This window comes from Hippoglossus stenolepis, chromosome 1 (genome assembly GCF_022539355.2).
Source record: "Hippoglossus stenolepis isolate QCI-W04-F060 chromosome 1, HSTE1.2, whole genome shotgun sequence".
NCBI classification, from domain to species: Eukaryota; Metazoa; Chordata; class Actinopteri; order Pleuronectiformes; family Pleuronectidae; genus Hippoglossus; species Hippoglossus stenolepis.
The window spans coordinates 21,895,805-21,916,265 of record NC_061483.1 but is presented as its reverse complement, the minus strand read 5'-3'; the positions used below and the strand labels follow the sequence as shown (position 1 = coordinate 21,916,265).

At 42.3% G+C, this 20,461-nt stretch overlaps 1 protein-coding gene across 5 annotated transcripts in view; it reads left to right on the top strand.

Annotated features, from left to right (window-relative positions):
• Positions 1 to 20,461, top strand: part of LOC118105747 (SH2 domain-containing adapter protein F) — a 105,508-nt gene that overhangs the window by 13,325 nt on the left and 71,722 nt on the right. For all 5 annotated transcript variants that reach the window (XM_035153583.2, XM_035153567.2, XM_035153558.2 and 2 more), the window contains exon 2: positions 8,704 to 8,836. In XM_035153583.2, coding sequence (XP_035009474.1) covers positions 8,704 to 8,836 — 133 coding nt within the window. The remainder of the gene's footprint in view (positions 1 to 8,703; positions 8,837 to 20,461) is intronic.

The following is a 20,461-nucleotide window of genomic DNA, read 5'->3' as shown; positions in this document are numbered from 1 at the left end:
GACGTTGATGAGTCCAGATGTCTCTGGACAGAATGATGCTCAGCTTCTAGTAGCAAAAGAGAAATCACATCGAAAATGTGATGTCAACCATATATATCCGACAGCTGCCTGTGGTCTCTTGAGTTAACATGATGCTGTCACGAGTCTATGACGGACGATTTAATCGATTCTACCACCAGCTGCAGTTTCAGCAGGTGTTTGTTTGCACTGATATAAAGACTTAATGTATGAGACAGATTTGATGTTGAATGAAGATTTATAGCAAGAAAGACACCTGCCGTCATAGAAAATTACAGGATTATACAATTCATATTTCTTGCTGGTCTCCATGTTTTCTTTTAAGTATTTAAGAAGTTTATTGTGATAGAGTTGTAGCACAGGAATATCATTATTTTACAGATTGCCTGATATGAACGAGCACTGATAAGGATCACTAGAGATTGGATGTCAGCATTGATTGCGACCTAAACCTTTTCCCATGTGTGAAGGTGTGCAAATCATACACACCTCATTGGTGAGTGTTTACATGTAACTCATCCTTACACTTGGGGATTATATAGGTGTGTTTTACTGCCACTTCCTTCATGTGCAGCTGATCTTTATCTCACTGAAATGTGGTGCATAGTGTCAGTGTTGCTGCATCTGGAAGCGTTCCCATGCAAACCATCATCAACAACAGGCTAAATGACTTTTCACCAAAAGAAGCGGCTTCGGCATGGCTGTCGTGCGAAAGCTGCCCCACACGGGCAAAGAGCGCTGAGATATAAAGAACCAACATTTAATGTGGTCTGTATCTCAAAGTGTGGGGGTGTGTGGTAAATACGTCGACAGGCAGAAGTGAAGCTGCTCTTTAAACAGCACAGATGTCTCGAAGGGACAACACATGTGAAACTGATGGCAGAGCACAGTGACGTTCAAATGGGGATGATTCCCCAAAGGATTATCGAAATGACTCACGAGATTGACAATATCTCAATCCTTGGGAAGTTTAAGAAATAATAATAATAATTTAGTGATGAATTATGCTCAAAATACAACAGAATTCTGGATTGTGAAGATAGATGATGATTTCATTGATAGTCAAAGAGCCCAATAATCAATGATCATTAATAATGCATGATTCTTCCCATTTGTGTTTTACATTATTATCATCATTTGTAGAAGCAGGATTGAAATAAAGTAAAATTCAAAAATAGAGTTGAAATAAATTTGGTCCACTATAGTGTCATGTCTGCGTCTTCCACATTCACCTACTGTTATTCCAAGATGGACGTGCATGCGGGCACACACACACACACACACACACAAGGTTAGAGCGCACGCATATCTTGATTGATTTATATTAGTTTATGTAGTGTGTGAAGAGGTCTGGGCATGTTTTTATCATGTTTATTTTTTTTTCTATTCACATGGATGAATATGGCGCGCTCACCGACACTGAACTGCCCCTCTTGAATAATTGTCCAATTAGATTCAAAGCAAAGCAAATGAATATATCTGTGAACAAACCAAATAAAAGAAAGTGAAGCGTTCTTCACGTGGGCATAGACTGCAGCGGCTTGTGACTGATGGTGAAAAAGCATCTCTACAGCAAATATAATAATTTGATCAGCTTCCCCTGCAGACTCCCTAAGTGGGCCTTTAGAGGGGGCACATCCCTCCTCCGAGCTCATCGCGAGGCAGAACGCTCACGCAGCAACCGTTTTTCTGAGGAAACATTTCAATAAAGTTTCATTAACGTCAAATCTGTAGGGTTGGAAATTTACTCTTGCACTGTCTCTCCTTTACAGGCAAAACCAGTTTTCCATCTGCCTAATCTGTTTCTGGAGGTATAGAAGCCAGTAAGGCTCAGTCTGCACATGGGGGCTTCAATGAATTGTAACTAGATTTGCACGTTCGCTTCTTAGAAACACGAATGCATCTTATTGACAGTAACTGCATTACGTCAACAGAGAGGCCGTGATCATCTCTGCTCTGATAGATTGCCTGGAGGGATCGTTTCTTCCCAGGGTGTCTTTCTGGAAAACTCCAGCCGAGTTAACTTCAGATGACTGCGCCGCACACAAAGCATTCATCCTGTGTTTATAGACGAGGATATGGTGGAGGAGCTATCAGCAGAGACACCTCTAGGAGCCGCAACTTGCTGAGCTTTGCTTTCACGGGAACATTTGAAAATGTTTCCATCCAGGAGGACTAAACTGTCATACTTTATGCATGACAGCTCTCATCTATAGAAAGATAAAAAACAGTATCCCCACATCTTTTTGCCTCCTCTCCCCTCCCTTTCTCTCTTCTTTCTCTCCTGACAACAGCGGCGTGTTTACTTTTTTTGTTACACTGAAGAACAAAAGCGCAACAGCAGCAAGAAAAGTCTTTTGAAATGCCTTGATGCAATTGAGCCGCTAAGCACTGAGTTGTATTAGGTTATCAGTGGTTGAAATCCCTTGTGGCGTGAGACATAAATCACACACGCCAGTCCTCCTTTTCTCCCTCCTCCGTCATTCTACAGCCTGCTGACTTTTCTGCCAGTCTCGGAGGGGCTTTAACCTTGACTAGCCCCTGACGCATTCGATCCTTCCCGAACCAGCCGTGACATTAATATCATGTTCCTGTCTGCACTCATTCAGCAGGGGAGAGACTAGTTTGGTATTTTCATCTATGAATATGTCTGAAAGTGTTTATCTGGTTGTCACACGGTGAAATAATCAGCCTGCGGTTACACTGCACTGGCTTCTGTAAATGTAAACACTGGACATGTAGCTAAAGTGCAGATGGAGAGAAATGTAGCAGCCTATTTTCTAATTACTATCATCAAAATCCCTGTCCACATCAAATTTCTACCAATGCATTTTCTTAGAGTTTTATTCTTTTGCTTTTGATTAGCTGTCCAGACACATTCTCCCTCCATTAGGAATGCAGAAGGAGAACTGAAGCCCGTATTTTCTCATTTCTAATGGAAGCCCTATCGCATTGTAATCCTAGAAGCTCTAGCGCCGTCAAACAATGAGCCAAAGTGGCAGGTGCCTGCTATAGTCTGCCTCCTTTGCTAATGTTCCCCCTCTGTTCCCACTGATTTGAAATCAGCTTTGTCGCCTGAGAGCCGCATTGCATTTCGAGAAGTCTGATGCAAGCTGCCAGAGCTCTGGCAGGTGTAAGAATGGCCAACCTGGGATCTGAGCTGTGGAATGAGAGTAATTGAGTGAGTTCTCGCTCTGTGCTGCAGACCAGTAAAGGACCCAGCTACCACCACGGGGACAAGGCCCCTAAGCCTGTGAGGTGGCTTTGTGAGATTCATATAGGTTTACATCACAGCTTAGCACAGGCCTGATATATTGAGGCACTCAGCACAGCAGTCTTATGCTGAGGGGGGTGGAATTTTACTTTCCTGACAAGTGTGGCATTTTACTTTCCTGACAAGTGTGGCTTGGCTGCAGTCCTGACACACCCTGGCATGCCACAAGGCAGATGGTGTGTCCCCAGGCGACGCCACTGCTCCCTAGCACCCCACTCCTCACAAACCACCCCGTGCTTCTCCTGCTGTCGAGTACTCATAAGTGCAGTGGGACTGGAGGGACACATTGTAACAATTTGGAAATATCCACCCCATCCACCACCAAAACATGAACTATAGGCTGCAGGGGCTGAGTGATGGCACCATATAGAGGTAGTCGGTTAATCTGAGACTACATCCATACCACCAGTTTTTCATTTGGAAATGTTGTTTTCAAATTTAAATGATCTCTGACCACATGAGTGTTTTGGCTCAGTATCAGTTCTGATACTGCATATCATATCATACAGTAGCATGTGTACTCATTTACACTGAGCATGCATGTGCCTGTGTAAGTAGAAAGAATTTGGTTGCTAGTTGCAGAATAATTGCAGATTGCTCAGAAATAGGCTTTCTATGTATGTAGGATTGTAAAATGCAGAATTTAACTGCACAACAGCTGTTAGCAAAGACTACAGGGTCAGCAACTCTTGTAATTGTCCGAGTTGCATCTTACACTGTTAGCTGAGGCCAATGCCTGTTGTTTTGTCTTCTTAAAGGGTGTCATATGATACGCGCCTGACAAATCAACCAATTGTTGGTCTAGGACCCAATAAGCAAGTGGTTGTGAGTGTCTACATCATTGTTGTCAAACATCTCTGTTTCTGCCAGTTCAGACTAAAAGGCAGCCCTGGAGGGTTCTACTAACTACAATGGAGGCAGCAGTGTCTCTGATCTTTTCTGTTTTAGCGGAGATGAGTTGATATGTTTTCATACAAAAACGTAGTGGTATGGATGTAGCTGAAATAGTCAATGGTTCAAATCCCTTTAAGCCTGAGAAGCATAGATGTTAATGACATTGTTTCTGCTAATGGGTGGCATCAGAATACTGTTTCACACATTACTGGTTTGTAAAGGTATGAATGTGACACTGGACAGAGTTGGTAATGACCAACCCTAGTTATCTACGTTCTTGTCCTTCATGGCGACATTATTTAGTCACACATTTCCTCATAATTCAAAATGAAAGTGAAATAGCAAAGAGAAACTTCAATCTTCCACAACCAACTTCTTTTTGTTTCATTTTTACTTAATGATAGTCTAGAAACTGGTTGTCATCATTCATCAGCTTTAAATTTGCTTTTGATTGAGAGGGGGGAAATGTTGCCTGTCGCTCCTTACTGGAATACAAACATGAGTCAGGTGCTGTAAAAGAGCTTTACTGCTCAGCTTGGAGTTAAATATTTATATTTAATATTTATAGCAATGTTTTTATTGACTGTAGGTCGATTACATAGTAGTTCCATCTGACCTTTGTTTTAAAACTGAATATTTTAGAAACATTATTAAAAGTGATATTAAGAAGCTTGAAAGTGGAAAGTATTTTAGAAGGGCAGTACCACCAATACCCTTTTGACTGATTCCTGTTTGCTTTCAGATAACTAGTATTAGACTTTACTTGAGCCCAATTTAGATTTTCTTTATGAAGGTATAAAGGGTATTGAAGCACTTATATTGGAGTAACACACTTCCAAGTGAAGTGTTTTGCCTTCTTTTCCCTTGTGGGCGGATGAAAGTGTTGCGTTTGAATCTTCCATGATTGCATTATTCCAAGACATCATTCTATCTGAGGCTATCATGAGTTTGTATCACACACCCTGTCCTATATTTGTTCTGCGTTATGTCAACAGGAAAGCAAACGATGAGGTCATGAGTTTTGACTGGCTCCACGCTTACAGTAACTCCACAAGCATTCGCCATTATTTCCTAAAACATGCTCCAACATCCTCTGGCTAATGATGAAGGTGTATGAAGTGCTAAGGTGGGAGAAGTTTAAGGTGTGAGCTCGGCTAAAACGTCACTATGGACAAAGATATGAGCTGTGTTTCGCCTGCAGGAACTTTCCCCAGGAACCAGGAATTTTTCTATCATCAAGGCTAGCATTTTTATATTTTCGTCACTATTGCTCATCTAATTTGCAAAGCAATTTACTTACATAGCATCACCATTTTCTTCTGCCATGCCGTCACCCTGCTAGACGGGAGTGGAACAGCTTGTTGTATCCATCAGTTGTTCTAATGTCAGCCAGCTAATTTGCCTTATCTCCCATTGTCTTTCGACAGCTACATAAACACAGGGGAACAGCTGTCTGCAGGAACCTTTTAGTTCCTTGAAAAATGTTCCTGCGACTAAAAGTTCTAGAGACCTTTGGTTGAAACGCAGCTATGAACTATTTCTGTCAACTGAAGCTGCGGAAGAGAATGTAAGGTTCTGCAGCTAACAGCTAACAAATGTCATATCACATGTGTGTTCTTTGGTCTCAAACTTGGAGCCACTCTGCTGCAGTATGTGGTCCTCACTCACTGGCCTTCATCCCTCCCATTTAGGTGATTCATATGTTTTTTTTAGTGAGGTTACTTATTTTTAGGTCCGGGCTGTGTTTGCAGTGATGGACCTGAGCTGGGTTTGGCACATAACGCTATGATTACAGATGGCTGCGTTTCCATGCAACAAGGTGTGAGATGGTAATGATACTGTGGCTACGATGCATAATTTGGGGTCTCTGGGGCTGAGAAGATGTTGCTTGTCAGAATGGCTGAATTTTAATTAAGCTCGTGAGTGAAATATGTACATTTGTTTGTGGCACGTAAAACAAACTAGAACAATGTTTGGATTGGATTTATCCCCCTGCTTGAGTACACAGAAGCAAAACATCTGAGGAACCCATAATTATGCTGTGGCAGAAAAAAAAGGTCCTGGTTATTTTCCCCAAAACAGATGGAGAGGGAATATTGAAGAAGACGGATTTAACACACAGTAACGGCTCAGAAACACATCCGCTGCACTTACTTCCTTTGCTGTTATTGCCTAATCCTTGTATAGTGCAGATGATCTGTGCAGGAATATACCTGCCAGCACTTCTCCGTCACTAAGCAGCTTACACAGTATCCCTCATGAACTTCTTAGAATGTTACGCTTGAAAACTTTTCTTTAAAATTTATGACTCCATTAAATGACACTTGACCTTGATCTGAAAAAATGTTGGTGCTTTCCCAGCTGAAAAGAAATCCCAGAGTTGGACGGGTATATACATTCTGCTTGCTTCCCTAAGAGAGATGTGTGTGTGTGTGTGTGTGTGTGTGTGTGTGTGTGTGTGTGTGTGTGTGTGTGTGTGTGTGTGTGTGTGTGTGTGTGTGTGTGTGTGTGTGTGTGTGTGTGTGTGTGTGTGTGTGTGTGTGTGTGTGTGTGTGTGTGTGTGTGTGTGTGTGTGTGTGTGGAGACTGTGACTGTCAAGGGTGGCCTGCATATGTAGTTTACCTCAAGGAAGTGTGTCTCTGTGGCAAAGAAGGACAGTGGTAGTTCCCAGGAAAGGTGGCACACCTCTGGTCTGGCCCCGCCTGCCCGGCCCCATCCACCAGATGAGTGATGAGCTTGTCTGTAATGAGACTAAATCCCTTCCTGTTACACATGACTCATAGGGTGTAGTGCCAATGCCTGTCATGTACGTGTTTACATGCTCACTTAGGTGTAAGCCTTAGCGTTTCCTTGCCTGGTTTTAATCTTAAAAACTCTTTGGCAGGATCAGACTGTCAGGAACCTCAACAGAGGAGAAGACGTGTTTTCTGACAGCTGGCCGAACCCCTCTACTCACACCCCCTCATTATATCCAATGTCCAAGAGGACAGATGGCTCCGACGGGAGTTTAGATCTTTATGTTTGAAGTGGCATCCTGGTAGATGAAGCAAACATTTCAGGGAAACAAATGTCACCCCAAGGCACTATAGCCTCGGACTGTTGCTCCGCTCCCTTAAGGTTTGGGCTGTATTTCTGGGTCTCAGGACATCCACCTAATTGCCATCCACTGCACAAAATGCTCGGCAAAAGAGCAAGACTGCAATTAGCCGGGGCTCACTGCCAGCTCGGCATAAATCTGCTAAATTGTTTGTCTTTAGAAAAGTTAAGAAAGTCGTGGTCCTTGTTTCCTCTACTTTTGAAATATAGGCCTGTCACTGGGCTATCATGTAATTAGGCCGACCAGCAGGCGCAGAGAGCGAGCTGTAAGGCTAAAAGCTGAGGCATTGTGGTGTACTGAGGCACACAGAGGTGGGGTGGTATTTATGTATTTCTTTATCTCCTGACCTGCCTTGCTGCATATCACTTGGTCCTGCCCTGGTCCGCAGCAGCATCGCTCATACAACTCTCCTGACACATGTTGTAGTGTTCAACAGAGCAGCTAAATGAATTACCCACCTTGCTATTTCACTTTTTTCCTCCCAACAGCTATGAAACAGGTGTGAACATTTTTTTATCACGATTATAGTGACCAAAATCATCATAACAGTTGTTGATATTTTAGCTGTATTGTTAAAATTTGCTGAACATGTTAAAAAAATACTGATTCACACTTTATTATCAAACAATATACTAATATAGCCCCATATAACACCATATCAAATTTGCAACATTAACATTGAAGAAGGAAGGCTTTAGCAAAGTAGTCTGACTGACTAAACACCAGACAATTTACTGAGCTTCAGACTAATACAAATAATGATGTCATTTAAGCCATCTTCAGTCATGAACTCTGGAGACTGTTTACAGAATGGGGTTCGGACTTTCTCTGGAGTTTGTCTTTTACATACATCAACAGTGGCTCTACTTGTTTACCACCTCTACCTCATCCCTTCAATCCTTTGTATTCTTTTTGTTTTGTTTTGTGTCCATCGTGTGTCATCAACACGCCCAATTGATTGAGGTGAATCCCGCGGAGGATCTCCTGCTGTGTTCTCACATGAGCTCATTCTGACAGCCGCAGTATTTACTAGGGAAACTCTGGAGAAAGTCCGGAGCACCTCACTCGGACATTTGCGTTCTCACATACAGCCCCTGTGGATAATGGCAGGAGATTATTCAGAGTTAAGGGCAGAAAGTCTGAAAGCAGCTAAAGTCAAGAGGAGAAGGAAATAAATTTGTGTTCTCCTACTGCTACAGCCACCACCGGCCCTGCCTGCCACTCCCTCTGCCATGTTTTTAAAAAGCAAATGCATATTACTTGCTGTGTCTTGGAGACAGTATCAATCACCACACCACAGTAATTAAGGATTGAAACGATAAAATTTACCATTAGGAATTTTATCATGATAAACTGTGAAGCAGATAACTGTTTCATCCCTACTAACATCTAACCTTTCCTTTTTATTCATCTCCCGCAGCTCATTATCCTTGAAGACTATGCGGATCCTTTCGATGCTGAGCAGGCGGGTGGCACACAGACCACCACGGAGAAAGTGACAACCGAGAATGACGGCTACATGGAGCCGTACGAGGCCCAGAAGATGATGGCAGGTAGATCAATCGCCTCTTTGCTTCCTGAGTTTTCTTGTTTTTGTGTCACATAGCTGCCTCTATATCTCTAACCTTCACACCTGTCAGTGAGGGATTTGTACCGTTGCTGTTTCTTCAGGTTGTATATCTTGGAGGAATGTTAATTAATATGAAAAGGGATTTTTGCCCGATGTTTCTAAGCTGGGAGTTAATGAAGAGGCTCCGAAGGCCTAATGTTATTTTACATGACAGGTGCAGCAGAGCAGAAATGGTCTGTGTGTCATGAAAGACGTCAAAACATTTTCAGAAGCAGCAACTTTGCCCCCAGAAATCATTACCGCCATGGGTGATTTAAAAACATACCTCAGATGGGCCATTAAATGGCGAGATGCTTTATAAATGTTTATTCTGCTTAACTGTGTGCACGTGGAGGCAGCCTCACAGGGACTTCCAAGAAGGCCATATTGTTATTTTGTTGTTTTTTCTGAGACAACAATAGCTGTGTGCTAACATAAGAATTCAGCCCAACCACATTCTCCACACAGCTTTGTCAGAGGAGACAATCATTCTGTGGCTAAATGAGCACAGCAGTGACAAAGAACAAAGAATGTGCAGCGAGGGATGAGAGATGTTGAAAAATGCGGAGAAAACAAAACATGTGGCAGCTGTTTTCCTCTCCCAAACCGAACTATGAAAAGAATGTTTCGCAGGAAATGTTGAATGTCATACCTCAAATTTACACCTGGATGTTTCACCTACCATGTGATGGTACATCTCACCCTCCCGCACACACACTCCCAGGCAGGACATGAACGTCTCTGTCCCTCCTCAGCAATTTCCTTTTAATGGGCCTCCAGACAATCTCTAGTTTTCATCTCTCTTACTGGTTTGACCTTTGGCCCAGTCATTGCCTCAGCCGAGCACAAAATCTGAAGATTTATCGGTTCTCTCTCTCAGGTGGGGGGAGGCTGCGAATTAAGTAAAGAAACTTGAAACTTCAAGTATTTCTGGTTTTCCTTTTAAATTTGAAGTCTTCATCTAATTTTTTCCATTGTGATTGTTTCTGGTTGGTCTGTTTTCTTGTCTTTGAAACCAGAGGTAGTGGGGGTTTCAGTCTCCTTGCTTTTATCCATCATATCTATTGATTACTAGTTCTTGTTTGCTTTCCTGCTGTTTTGATTAAGCTTGCAGGGTGTTGTTTTACGAAAAGCTGTTATTGGATTTAGCTCTGGATGATTTCACAAGCAATAAATAAAACACTTTCAATTCAAATAGATGCACAGTTAGAGAATCTTTTTTTAGGCGGAAATTTATATTTGACATCATCACCTGTAAACAGGGTGATTATGTGATTGTTTACAGATGAAAAAATAACTCAGATATATTTGATTGTGTTAGAATGTAACCTTTATCATAATTATAGCCTTCATAATAATCAAAGGCATAGTTAAACACATTTGTGTAACACTAGGTTTTTGCATAACTGAATGCTTTGGGGACAATTGGAATGCATAATCATGAGTGACTGAACCAAATGTTGTTTGACATTTATGTATCTTGGGTAGAGACACTGATAATAAATGTTGTTTTTTAGGCAGTGTCTTCCTCCAAATTCACAGTTACACAACGTTCACACTTGGATGCTCTGCCCCACTCATGCAGTTGCCGCTTAAAAGTTTTGCTCAAGGGTACCTCAGCGATGTGAAGGGGAATTCATTCAAGTTTTCGCTTCTACTGTTCTGCCGCTGTGGTCCTCTCTATGTAAATGTTGTCACTCACCCAAGTCCCAAAATATGTGACCATGCTGACTGTACACGTAAGCGGGCTCCAACTACTATATATCCACCCACTACAATGAAATGTGAGATCAGTTACGCATCCATGTAACGCCAGACTGACACGGTCCCTCATTTTAGTATGAATGGAACCGTGGGCATGTACGTGTGACCAGAACCAGTACGCAGCTCTCGGAGGACATGGAGCGCGGAAAGTCTGGCCAACCCTTAATGAGGGTCCAGTGCTGCTCCACTGTGCAAGGCCATATTCTACCAGAATAGCCGCTGCATCTCTCATTCTGACATTGTGTTGGTCAGGCAGAACTGGATGCTCAGAATTTATTTGGATAAAAACAGAAAAGAGAGACGGACCATTGCATGGGCTGCTGCACTGTAGCCAAAGAAAGGACGTTAAATCGTGTGAAGTCAGAGGCTTGCATCTCCCTCTCTGTCTCATTCTGTCACTGTTTCTCTCCCTCATCTCTTTTCTCTTTCACTCCTCAGCAAACACAGTTTTTTTCCCCTCAACTCAGTGACGACCTTCCCTGTTAACAGCACAGCTCCCTGACTGTTGGCTGTAGGCACAGCCCAAGCTCTAACAGCTTCCCTCCTTTCAAAGCTCTCGCTTTCATAGAAACTTTTACTGTTTCTGACTGACAAAGCAGGTTTTTAATTTACCGCCAGCCAAATTCTTTCAGAGCATCTATAAAACATTTAGTCTGCCTCCTCATAAATGGACTCAAACTGTCTCAAGTCAAGTTAAAATGTGTTTTCAGGTTAATCGAAGTAAAAGACTGAAAATACATCTGACCTTTTAAGTGTTTATACAAAACCTTTAGGTGAGTCTAACAAACAAGATACCTACTACACACACACACACACACACACACACACACACACACACACACACACACACACACACACACACACACTTATCTGCTGATAATATTCCCCGCATAATTGGCCTTGATATTGGTCTTATTTATTTCATATAAAACTATTTAGCATTTCCATGTTCTCTTTGCACTGCACATTTCGTAATGATCGGACAGTGTCCACTTTGAGAAGTCTCCATAACAATCTCATTTACACCAGGTACGAATGGCAACTCTACAGAGCTAAGTGCGGTAACATTTCCTGCAAATTTACGTTTTATTCAGGAAGCTGCAGTGACTAAGTGCATGTGATTTAAAGCCTCAATTAAATGTTGCTTTAGTAGCTCCAAAATCTGCAGCAGTGCCCTCAATCAAATTAATTTTTCTGAAATTTAAGACAAATCACTTTACACAAGGGAAGGTTATTAGGCAAAGGGAGGGCAGGATAGCAGATTAACCGATGGTGAAATTACTGGTGTGAAGTGATGAGCAAACATCTTTATGTGCTACTGATGCTCAAGGTAACTTAAAAAAGTTTGTTTAATTCATAAAACTTGAGGTTCTGTGGATAATTCTATGGATATCTAGTCTTTTATGCAGATTAGAAAAAGGCTTTTTATACTCCTGTTTTTTGCATTTCATGAGTCATTGCAACCTCAGTAGTTAAACAACCTGATTGATTAATAAGTGTTATCATGTTTTTACTGTGGGCAGTGGGATAGAAATCAGTGGAAGATCATTAATTTTCATTTGTGATGAGATGATTAAAAAGGGCTGTTGCACAAGAAAAGCCACTGGCCATTACCAGCCAATCACAGGTTTGTGTGCTGATGTGATTCTGTTCATTGAACTTTGTTTGCAGTAGTAATATATGAAAAACATATTTAGGAATCTCCTCTCAGTCTGTCAGGGGTTGATTCTGTTGTTGAACAGAAAAGATATCAAGTTCACCTGCCATAAGTTCCAAGTAGCCCCTCCCAATTTGTTTCTTATTACTACAGTTTAAATTTGGAAGCCTGTTGAAATAAATCATTACTCAATCAGAGTTGTGCTAAACGGTGCTATTTTGAAGATACAATTATGATTCCATAATTACTCAACATTCCCACCTTAAACACACACATTGGACCACATAGTTGGAGGTGTGGTGTGTAAAGCCCGAGGCAAAAAGTGCCACAGCCGTTTTCATAACAGTGTGTGTGACTGTGTGTGTGTGTGAGCTGAGCTGAATGGCGCTCGTGCCTGTGTGTGTGCGCGCGCGCTGCATGTTCCTTGTCTCTCTCTCTTTCTCCCAAGAGCTGTCGTTGTTGAGGTTGAGCCGGCTGATTTATGGGCCTGCAGGAGGGGCATGTCACAACTTCCTTTACCTGAAAAGCCAGCCCAACGTTCATGAGCTGCTCCACACTGGCGCTCGGTCGGTTGCAGCACCACCTGCAGTTATGTGAAGACATGTGTGACGCCACTCTGTCTTCAGAGCGTTTCCTTGCGTGCGTATTTCCAGAGGGCCTCGAATGCTTGTCATGTCCACACGCGTCAGCCGCTGCATATGCTATCTTTGTATTTGTGTGTGTGGGTGTAAGGGTGAAAGAGGCTGTTTTCTTCTCCCTCATTGTCAGCTGGTGTTCTGGAATGTTGAGCTATTGCATAGATGTATCTTGTACCCAAGAATGTGTACATATTTTAATTGCTATGTCACAACAAATTTGACACACACACATTATCTTCTGACCGTACTTTTGTCATCTCTTTCACACAAGTAAATACACACATATGTTCGCAGTGACCCCGACACACACACACACCCCCCCCCTCCTCAGCTGTCAGCATGGACATTCCCTGCATACCTCAACACATGCGGCAGCATCTAATCACAGGAAGAGCTGTTGGTTACGAAGCTAGAATAATTTTTTTTGAACGTTACTCTATCTGCTCCACTTGACTCTGTTCCCTCTCACATTGTTGTAGCTGTTGAGACTTGTTACACTGACAAGTACAAAGGGGCCGGGCTAGAACTGCAGAGTACTCTGCGTCAAGCCATTTCTCAATGAACACACACACACACACACACACACACACACACACACACACACACACACACACACACACACACACACACACACACACACACACACACACACACACCCTTACTCCCCACTCACTCACTCAGGCAGGCAGACGACCATGTGAGAGTTTTCCCACAGTGCAGAAGAGGCCTGTAACAACTAGCATGATTGAGCTCTCCCGACACACACACACACACACACACACACACACACACACACACTGTCCACTTGCCAATCCTCAAGCTATAGCTACTGTACAGAAAGTGTGTGTTGAGGTGTGTGTGTGTGTGTGTGTGGATTGTGGGTATCGGAAAAAAAATAACCCCTCTGGTGTGAAATACTTAATGGCGGAGGTGAATTTATAACACGCTGCGTCAAACTTGTAACCTCAATTTCTCCTCATCCTATGTTTCAGGTCACGTTCTCAGTCATTTAGCAGCAGGAGAGTTGTGCAACAGGGCCAGAACGCCCGGAGGGGAAGAAACCTCAATGTTTTCCATAATGGTTGACTCACGTTAGATGGGTGTTTGCTATTTCTCTCCCTCTCTCCCCCTCTTCCTCTCTTCTCTCTCTGTCTGAGAAATGTGCTGGGAAATGTCTCCCGGCACTGGCACCTCCTGCACCACACTCCCAGTGATGTGGAGACGAACATCTTGTGCCAAGGAGATGAGTCATTAGCTACGAAGTTGATTATTTCAATTACTCATGATAGTGTGGCACTAAGCCCCCTGTTGACTTTACGGAATATATTCCAGGAATATTACAGATTTGGCAATGGCCTGAGCGGGTGAGGAAACGCATGTAGAGGTGGAGACTCCGCAGGGAGATAAATAGAAAGAAAAGAAAAGGAGGGCTGTAAAATAGGTCTAAAAAGAGAGCTGAAGGTAAAGACCGAGACTCAAACAGAAAGGTACAGAGAGAGACCTAAAGGCAGAGACAGTGGGAACAAATTCTTATTACAGCACCCGTGGTTTCGTAGGTGTATGGTTTCCATCTCCTCACAAGAATGAAAACTCTCCCCAGGCAGTTGCAGGTACTTGTGGTGGCACATTTCTGGCCTGCAACCCTGCTTTTATTGCCCCGGGCTGTAACTTGAGGAATATGCGGAGCATGTGTCGACAGTGGCAACTTCCCAGGGGTCAATTTTATTTGATTATTTTCAGAGCTTCTGGAAATCTATGCTGTTACTTTGGGATTATTGGTTTAGAGTGTTGTTAGCATACAATAAGTTTCCTGTTGTCCTCTCATTTCTGGTTTTGTTTTGTTTTCATCCGTGCATTTGAAGGTTTGCATAAGAATTACCTCAGCGACACATTTGTGTATTACCACGGTTTATTATAGGTAGCTATAATTAAGCATGCACTGCAAGGCCAGTAGCTGAGAACTGGACGGGGGAAGTGAATAATTAAGGCTTCACAACAACTGCTGTTAAAGGGTATTTGGGCCATACACACTACAATCTACTCCCAGCTGCTCTTTTTATCAGCTCACACAACTCAATACTGTTATCTCTATTATAATACCTCCCTTCATATTTTTTATCTGTCTTTGTTTTTATTTTAAACTAAAGACTTTTATATGGTTTCACATACAGTGACAGATATAATGCTGATGTTCCATGAAACATTTTTTTTTTAATAGAATAGTTTAATGAAAGAAAAAATAAAAAGGAGGGGGGGAAGGTTTGGTAATGAATTCATAGAGCCAACAAGTTGCAACAGACATGCCATAAACTCACAATGCAGGAGAAGTTTCCTTACACGAGTTATTGCGTTTACAAGGAAATGTTTATTGGTCATGAAAGGCAGTGACACACAGAACATTTGAAAGTTCACAACATCCTCCCACAAGTATGACCGGGCATCCAGAATTAGAAATTATACCAATAGTCAAAGCATAAAATTATAATAGCTTATTTATTTATTGGCTTGAAGACAAATGGTGCAAATCTGAGAGCTGCTAAATGGCCGTGGCAGATATACAAGTCCTAACCTTTGAAATGCTGCTGGCTGCAATGTAGTCTGGACAAGAAGAAGTGGAGACGTTTGGAAATGATAAAGCAGTCCCCCGCATTTGCTTCCTGAGTGGTCACAACTTGACGTGCATGCAAAGTGTTGCTTAAACTTACTGTGAGTTACAGTTTCACCTCGTCGGCTCTTAATTTTCGCCATTGTTATTTCTCGTTTGTAGTATGTTCTGCAACAAAGCAACCAACTGCACATATAGACAATCTGCATCCTGATAACCGTGGCACTTGTATATATTTGTGAATGGTCACGTGCTATACACTTTCAGGTGTAATCAGCTTATCTGGATGGAGATTGGAGAACATATTCATTTGGATCTATTTCCCTTATGTGTTTTGACTTATTGGGAGAATGTATTGATAAATGCTTTACGAGTGAAGATGACTTATATTTCTTCACTGGAGCAATGACATAGGAATAGAGTACATTTGGATTCTGCTGTAGGGCTTAAATAATTCACTGATTTAGCAGACAGCCATGAAAGTACTTTCTAGTCCCTGCTCCCTGACTATAGACATTACATCCACACAGTAGTCAGTGGTTGCCAGACTTTGTAAGAAGGAAGCTACCAACTTATATCCCATCTACATGATCCCATGAGAAATGACTGACAGTTATTACACACTGACCTGACAGGGTGGTTCTGAGTGAAGCAAAAGCCAATGTCCCACAATGACACAACTGGATTCAGGTGGTCTTGGTGCTATTGTTGGAGCCATATTATCTCAACTCATGAAAATGGTTTTGACAGAAATGCATTATGTAATAAGAGCAGTGTCGGTAACAAGTGCATCTATGAGAATCATCTTGCAGTTGTAGATTCCCTTTTATTTCTTTAGTGAGTGAGTTCTTCTGCTTCCTCCACCTCGCCATTGTGATTCTGTTGTTGATCCTTGTCCTTAAAAGCACGAGAGAATGTTTTTTATAGAGACTTTTTAAACTTTAAAATGTGAAGCAGTATCAATCCTAAATAATCAGCTTCAACAGAAGACTCTCACTCTTAAAATGAACAGGGTTCGGCTGTGTCCTTGTCTTTCGTGGTTATTATCTGTGAGTCAGCAGCAAAGTCTCAGTGCATTACCAGTTTTTGTGGGAGAAACTGAAGTTTCAAAGAGCTGGAGAACAGAGCTGGAGTCGTTATGTGATGCTCAGTGGCCAGAAGAAGAATGAGGTTGTACCCCACCCCCATTTAAAAAAAAAAAACGTGCTTAGCAAAACATTTCCTGTGTGGTTCCCTCATTTTGACAGTGACACACAGTCCAGAGAGTTATGGCTAAAAGCGTCAGCTAAATGAAATGTAATGTAATGGGTGTGTGTGTGTGTGTGTGTGTCTGGTCGGTCTAGTAGATAATGGCCAGCGGCCTGTGTGGCGTGAACGGGCATTTGGCGAAGCTGAGGAGCGGAAAGAGTAGGAGGAGAGGGGAAGAGCAGGAAGACTGGCCATTTATTGATGAAATGAGAAATCTCTCGCTCCAGCCTGACATCCTCCCTCCCCCTCACTTAGCAATGAATGTCGCCCAGCATGCAAGCTCAGACAGGTCGCACGCGGCTTTGTGCATGGCTTTGGTGCCGGACAGTCGTCAATATATTTGACATTTCCACTAGATATTGACACGTGCAGTGCTGGTGAGAGAGAATCATTATGTTACCTGCCAATTATTATAGATCAGCTCATGTTTTGTGAAATGTATTGCATGTTGAAGGAACGTGAAACCATCAAACGTGCACAGTCATGCAAAGCTGTTGTCATTGTATCTGCTACTCTATAACTTATAATGATGATTGTACACAAGAACACACAACAGAGCTGTACTACGGAGGGGTTGGGATTGATGATGAGTTGGACAATCTACATCCACACTACCACGTTTTTGTTTTAGAACACATTGCTGTTGCTACGATAACGCCTGCAGTCCATACTACATCGAAGTTTTCAAGTGCCTGAAACTGTTTGGAAACACTGCTGACATCGTTTTAATTTGAATAGTCTGGGACTGAGTTGTTGTAGGGCTAGGTGCTAATTATTGGCCATATTGAGATGTTTGGAAACGATGACGCAGTCACTATCATTCTTTCCCCGATTGGTTCTCATCAGTCACAACTCAACTATCTGAATGCGAAGCAAAAGCCCTGTTCTTACCATTGCTGCTTCTAGTTCTCAGTATTTTCACACTTATATTTCTTATATTTCTTATACAAACACTTAACCTAACCCACACATGCCCAGTGTATGTAAATGGTCATTTAAAATGTATTTACAGGTGGTGATTACTTATACGGAGCTAAAATACTCGTTGACAGATATAAATTGGTGTGGATGTAGCCACAGATAAAGAGAAATAGCAGCAAACCTGAAAAGAAATGGTTTGTAGTGGCCAGATCATTCCTTACAACCTCTAAACTGCTGCTGTGCCAAGGCTGTGCCAAACTGGGGATGGATAGGAGGGCAGATCCACTCTCTATTCATTACAGCTGAGTGGGTTGGGAGGGGTTGGAGTACAGGGGGAGGGCCCATAGGCAGCCACTCTGGCTGCATGGTTGGAGGTGCTGAAGTCATTCATTTTAAAGGTAAGATTAATGACACCATTAATCCCTGTCTGGGCCACTGCAGAGTGGGGCAGGACAGAATTCATACCCACTTCTGGCTACCAGGGGCCTGCAGTACACATGCATGAAATCTGTTAAAACACACATACATGTATACACACACACACATTCACAGGTAAAGGCTCATAGAGCTGCTGAGAGAGAGAGAGAGAGAGAGAGAGAGAGAGAGAGAGAGAGAGAGAGAGAGAGAGAGAAGAGAGAGAGAGAGAGAGAGAGAGAGAGAGAGAGAGAGAGAGAGAGAGAGAGAGAGAGAGAGAGAGAGAGAGAGAATTAGCAACAGACAGGGAAACGTCTGGCACCAGTCTCACTGCAGACCTGTGCCCTTTGTGGTGTCTGCAGTCAAACTGGAAAGGGGATCAGGCCTGTTGACACTCCTCTGCGACAGAGCTTTTTAGGTGTTGGCGTGCACTGGGTGGATTGCACTCTGCAGCTGTTGAAGGACGCGACAGATGGGCACCAAATTAAAAAAAAAAGAGACAGACACAGGAACCCCAGATAAACACACACAGGGACACAAATGCACAATGTACCAAAACCAGTTCCAAGTGTAGAGAGTTGAGAGAACACATGCTTTATTGAATCAGTTTAAGTTGTCCTGCCAATTTGCTGACCAAGGCCATAAAAAAAAAAAAGAAAAGTCTTATCCATCTCCCCTTGGAGTAAATCTATTTTGACTGAGAAGCGAGCTCAGAGTCAGTATTGGAGTGGACCTTCTCTGTAACCTAACGTTCTGGGACATGCTCATCTGCAGTTTAAGCACATCAGAATCAATATCTTAAAATTCACCTTCTCCTTGCATTGTATGATGAAGCTTTTCCATTAATCCATAGTAAACCAGATCTAATCTCTTGTCTCACACAGAGTTATTTTTTTTGACTGTGTGGTGTTTAGAGAAATTAAAGGAAAGACAGAGTGTATACGAGTGTTTATTATTATTCATAATTCTTTTCCCTCCATAAACTTAGTATTTATGGAGGGAAGTATTGAGACCCCTGTAACTTATATGACATTTTGTTACAGAGTTATGCTAATATTGTTTAAATGTATTATTTCCCTCATTAGTTTGCACTCGTAACCCCATAATGACAAAGGAAAATATAATCTTGGATTTCTGCCAATTGCCTTAAATACGAAAAACGGAAATATTACTTTCACATTAGTAATCAGACACTTTACTGAGTGCTAAGTTAGAGGACATTTGGCAGCGATTGCAGCCTCAAGTCTTCTTGGAAATGATGCAACAAGCTTTGCACACCTTGTTTTCGGGATTTTCTGCCGTTCTCTTCTCAGCAGACCCTCTCAAGCCCTGTCTGGTTGTATGAGGACCACCGGTTGGAAGCTATTTTAGGTCTTAGATAGATTTTTGATTGGGTTCAAGCTGTGCAGGACAATAACAGCGTTGTCCCCAAACCACTCCTGCATATCTTGGTTATGTGCTTGAGGTCACTGTCTTGTTGGAGGGTGAACTTTTAGTCAATATGAGCGTTGTGGACCATGTTTTCATTTCTTGTCTCTGTACTTTGCTGCATTCAGATTTCCACCAACCCTGACCAGTCTCCCTACCACTGAAAAACACCCCATTACTATGCTTCACTGTTGGAAAGGTATTGGCCAGAGTGTTACAGTGATGCTTCTCCTTCTGGAAGTTTCTCTGATCTCTATATAGAGATTTCTGGACCTCTGGAGATGACTGCTTTTAGGGACCTTAGATGTTTTTTTTTTAGCCTTCCCCTGATCTCTACATCCACACAATCTTGTTTCTGAGCTCTGGAGGTAGTTCCTTTAATTTCATGTCTTGGTTTTCCTCTGATATGCACTTGTGTGCTTTTCCAAAAAAACGTCCAGTCAACAACAATTTCAAACAGTTTAAGCATAAGGCTGTAAAGGGTCTGAATACTTCCTGAATACACTCTGAATACACTACATTTTAGGCATTTTAGTCTCCCTCCATCTTTCCACTTCCTTTATCCATCTATCTTGTATACATTGAGGTTAATTTTCTGCTTCTACCCTTCTGCATCTCATTTTCTGCATCTCTCTTTTCCTGCCAGTGTTTCTGGTCCTCTCTATCACCCCCCACCAGGAAGCAGTTGTCTGGGACATTTCTGTTTTCACTGTGATAGACTATAGACAAAGGTCTTTTATAGGAGCCTTGTTGTCTTGTAAAATAACCCTGGGGTGTTTTTTTTCTCTCTCTGGGACCCAATTTATTGGTGACATTTATTCCGGGATGACCTTCTGTTGGTTTGTCTTCCAGAGACACTCGCCGTTATCGTTCCTCGCAGGGTAATCCTACCAT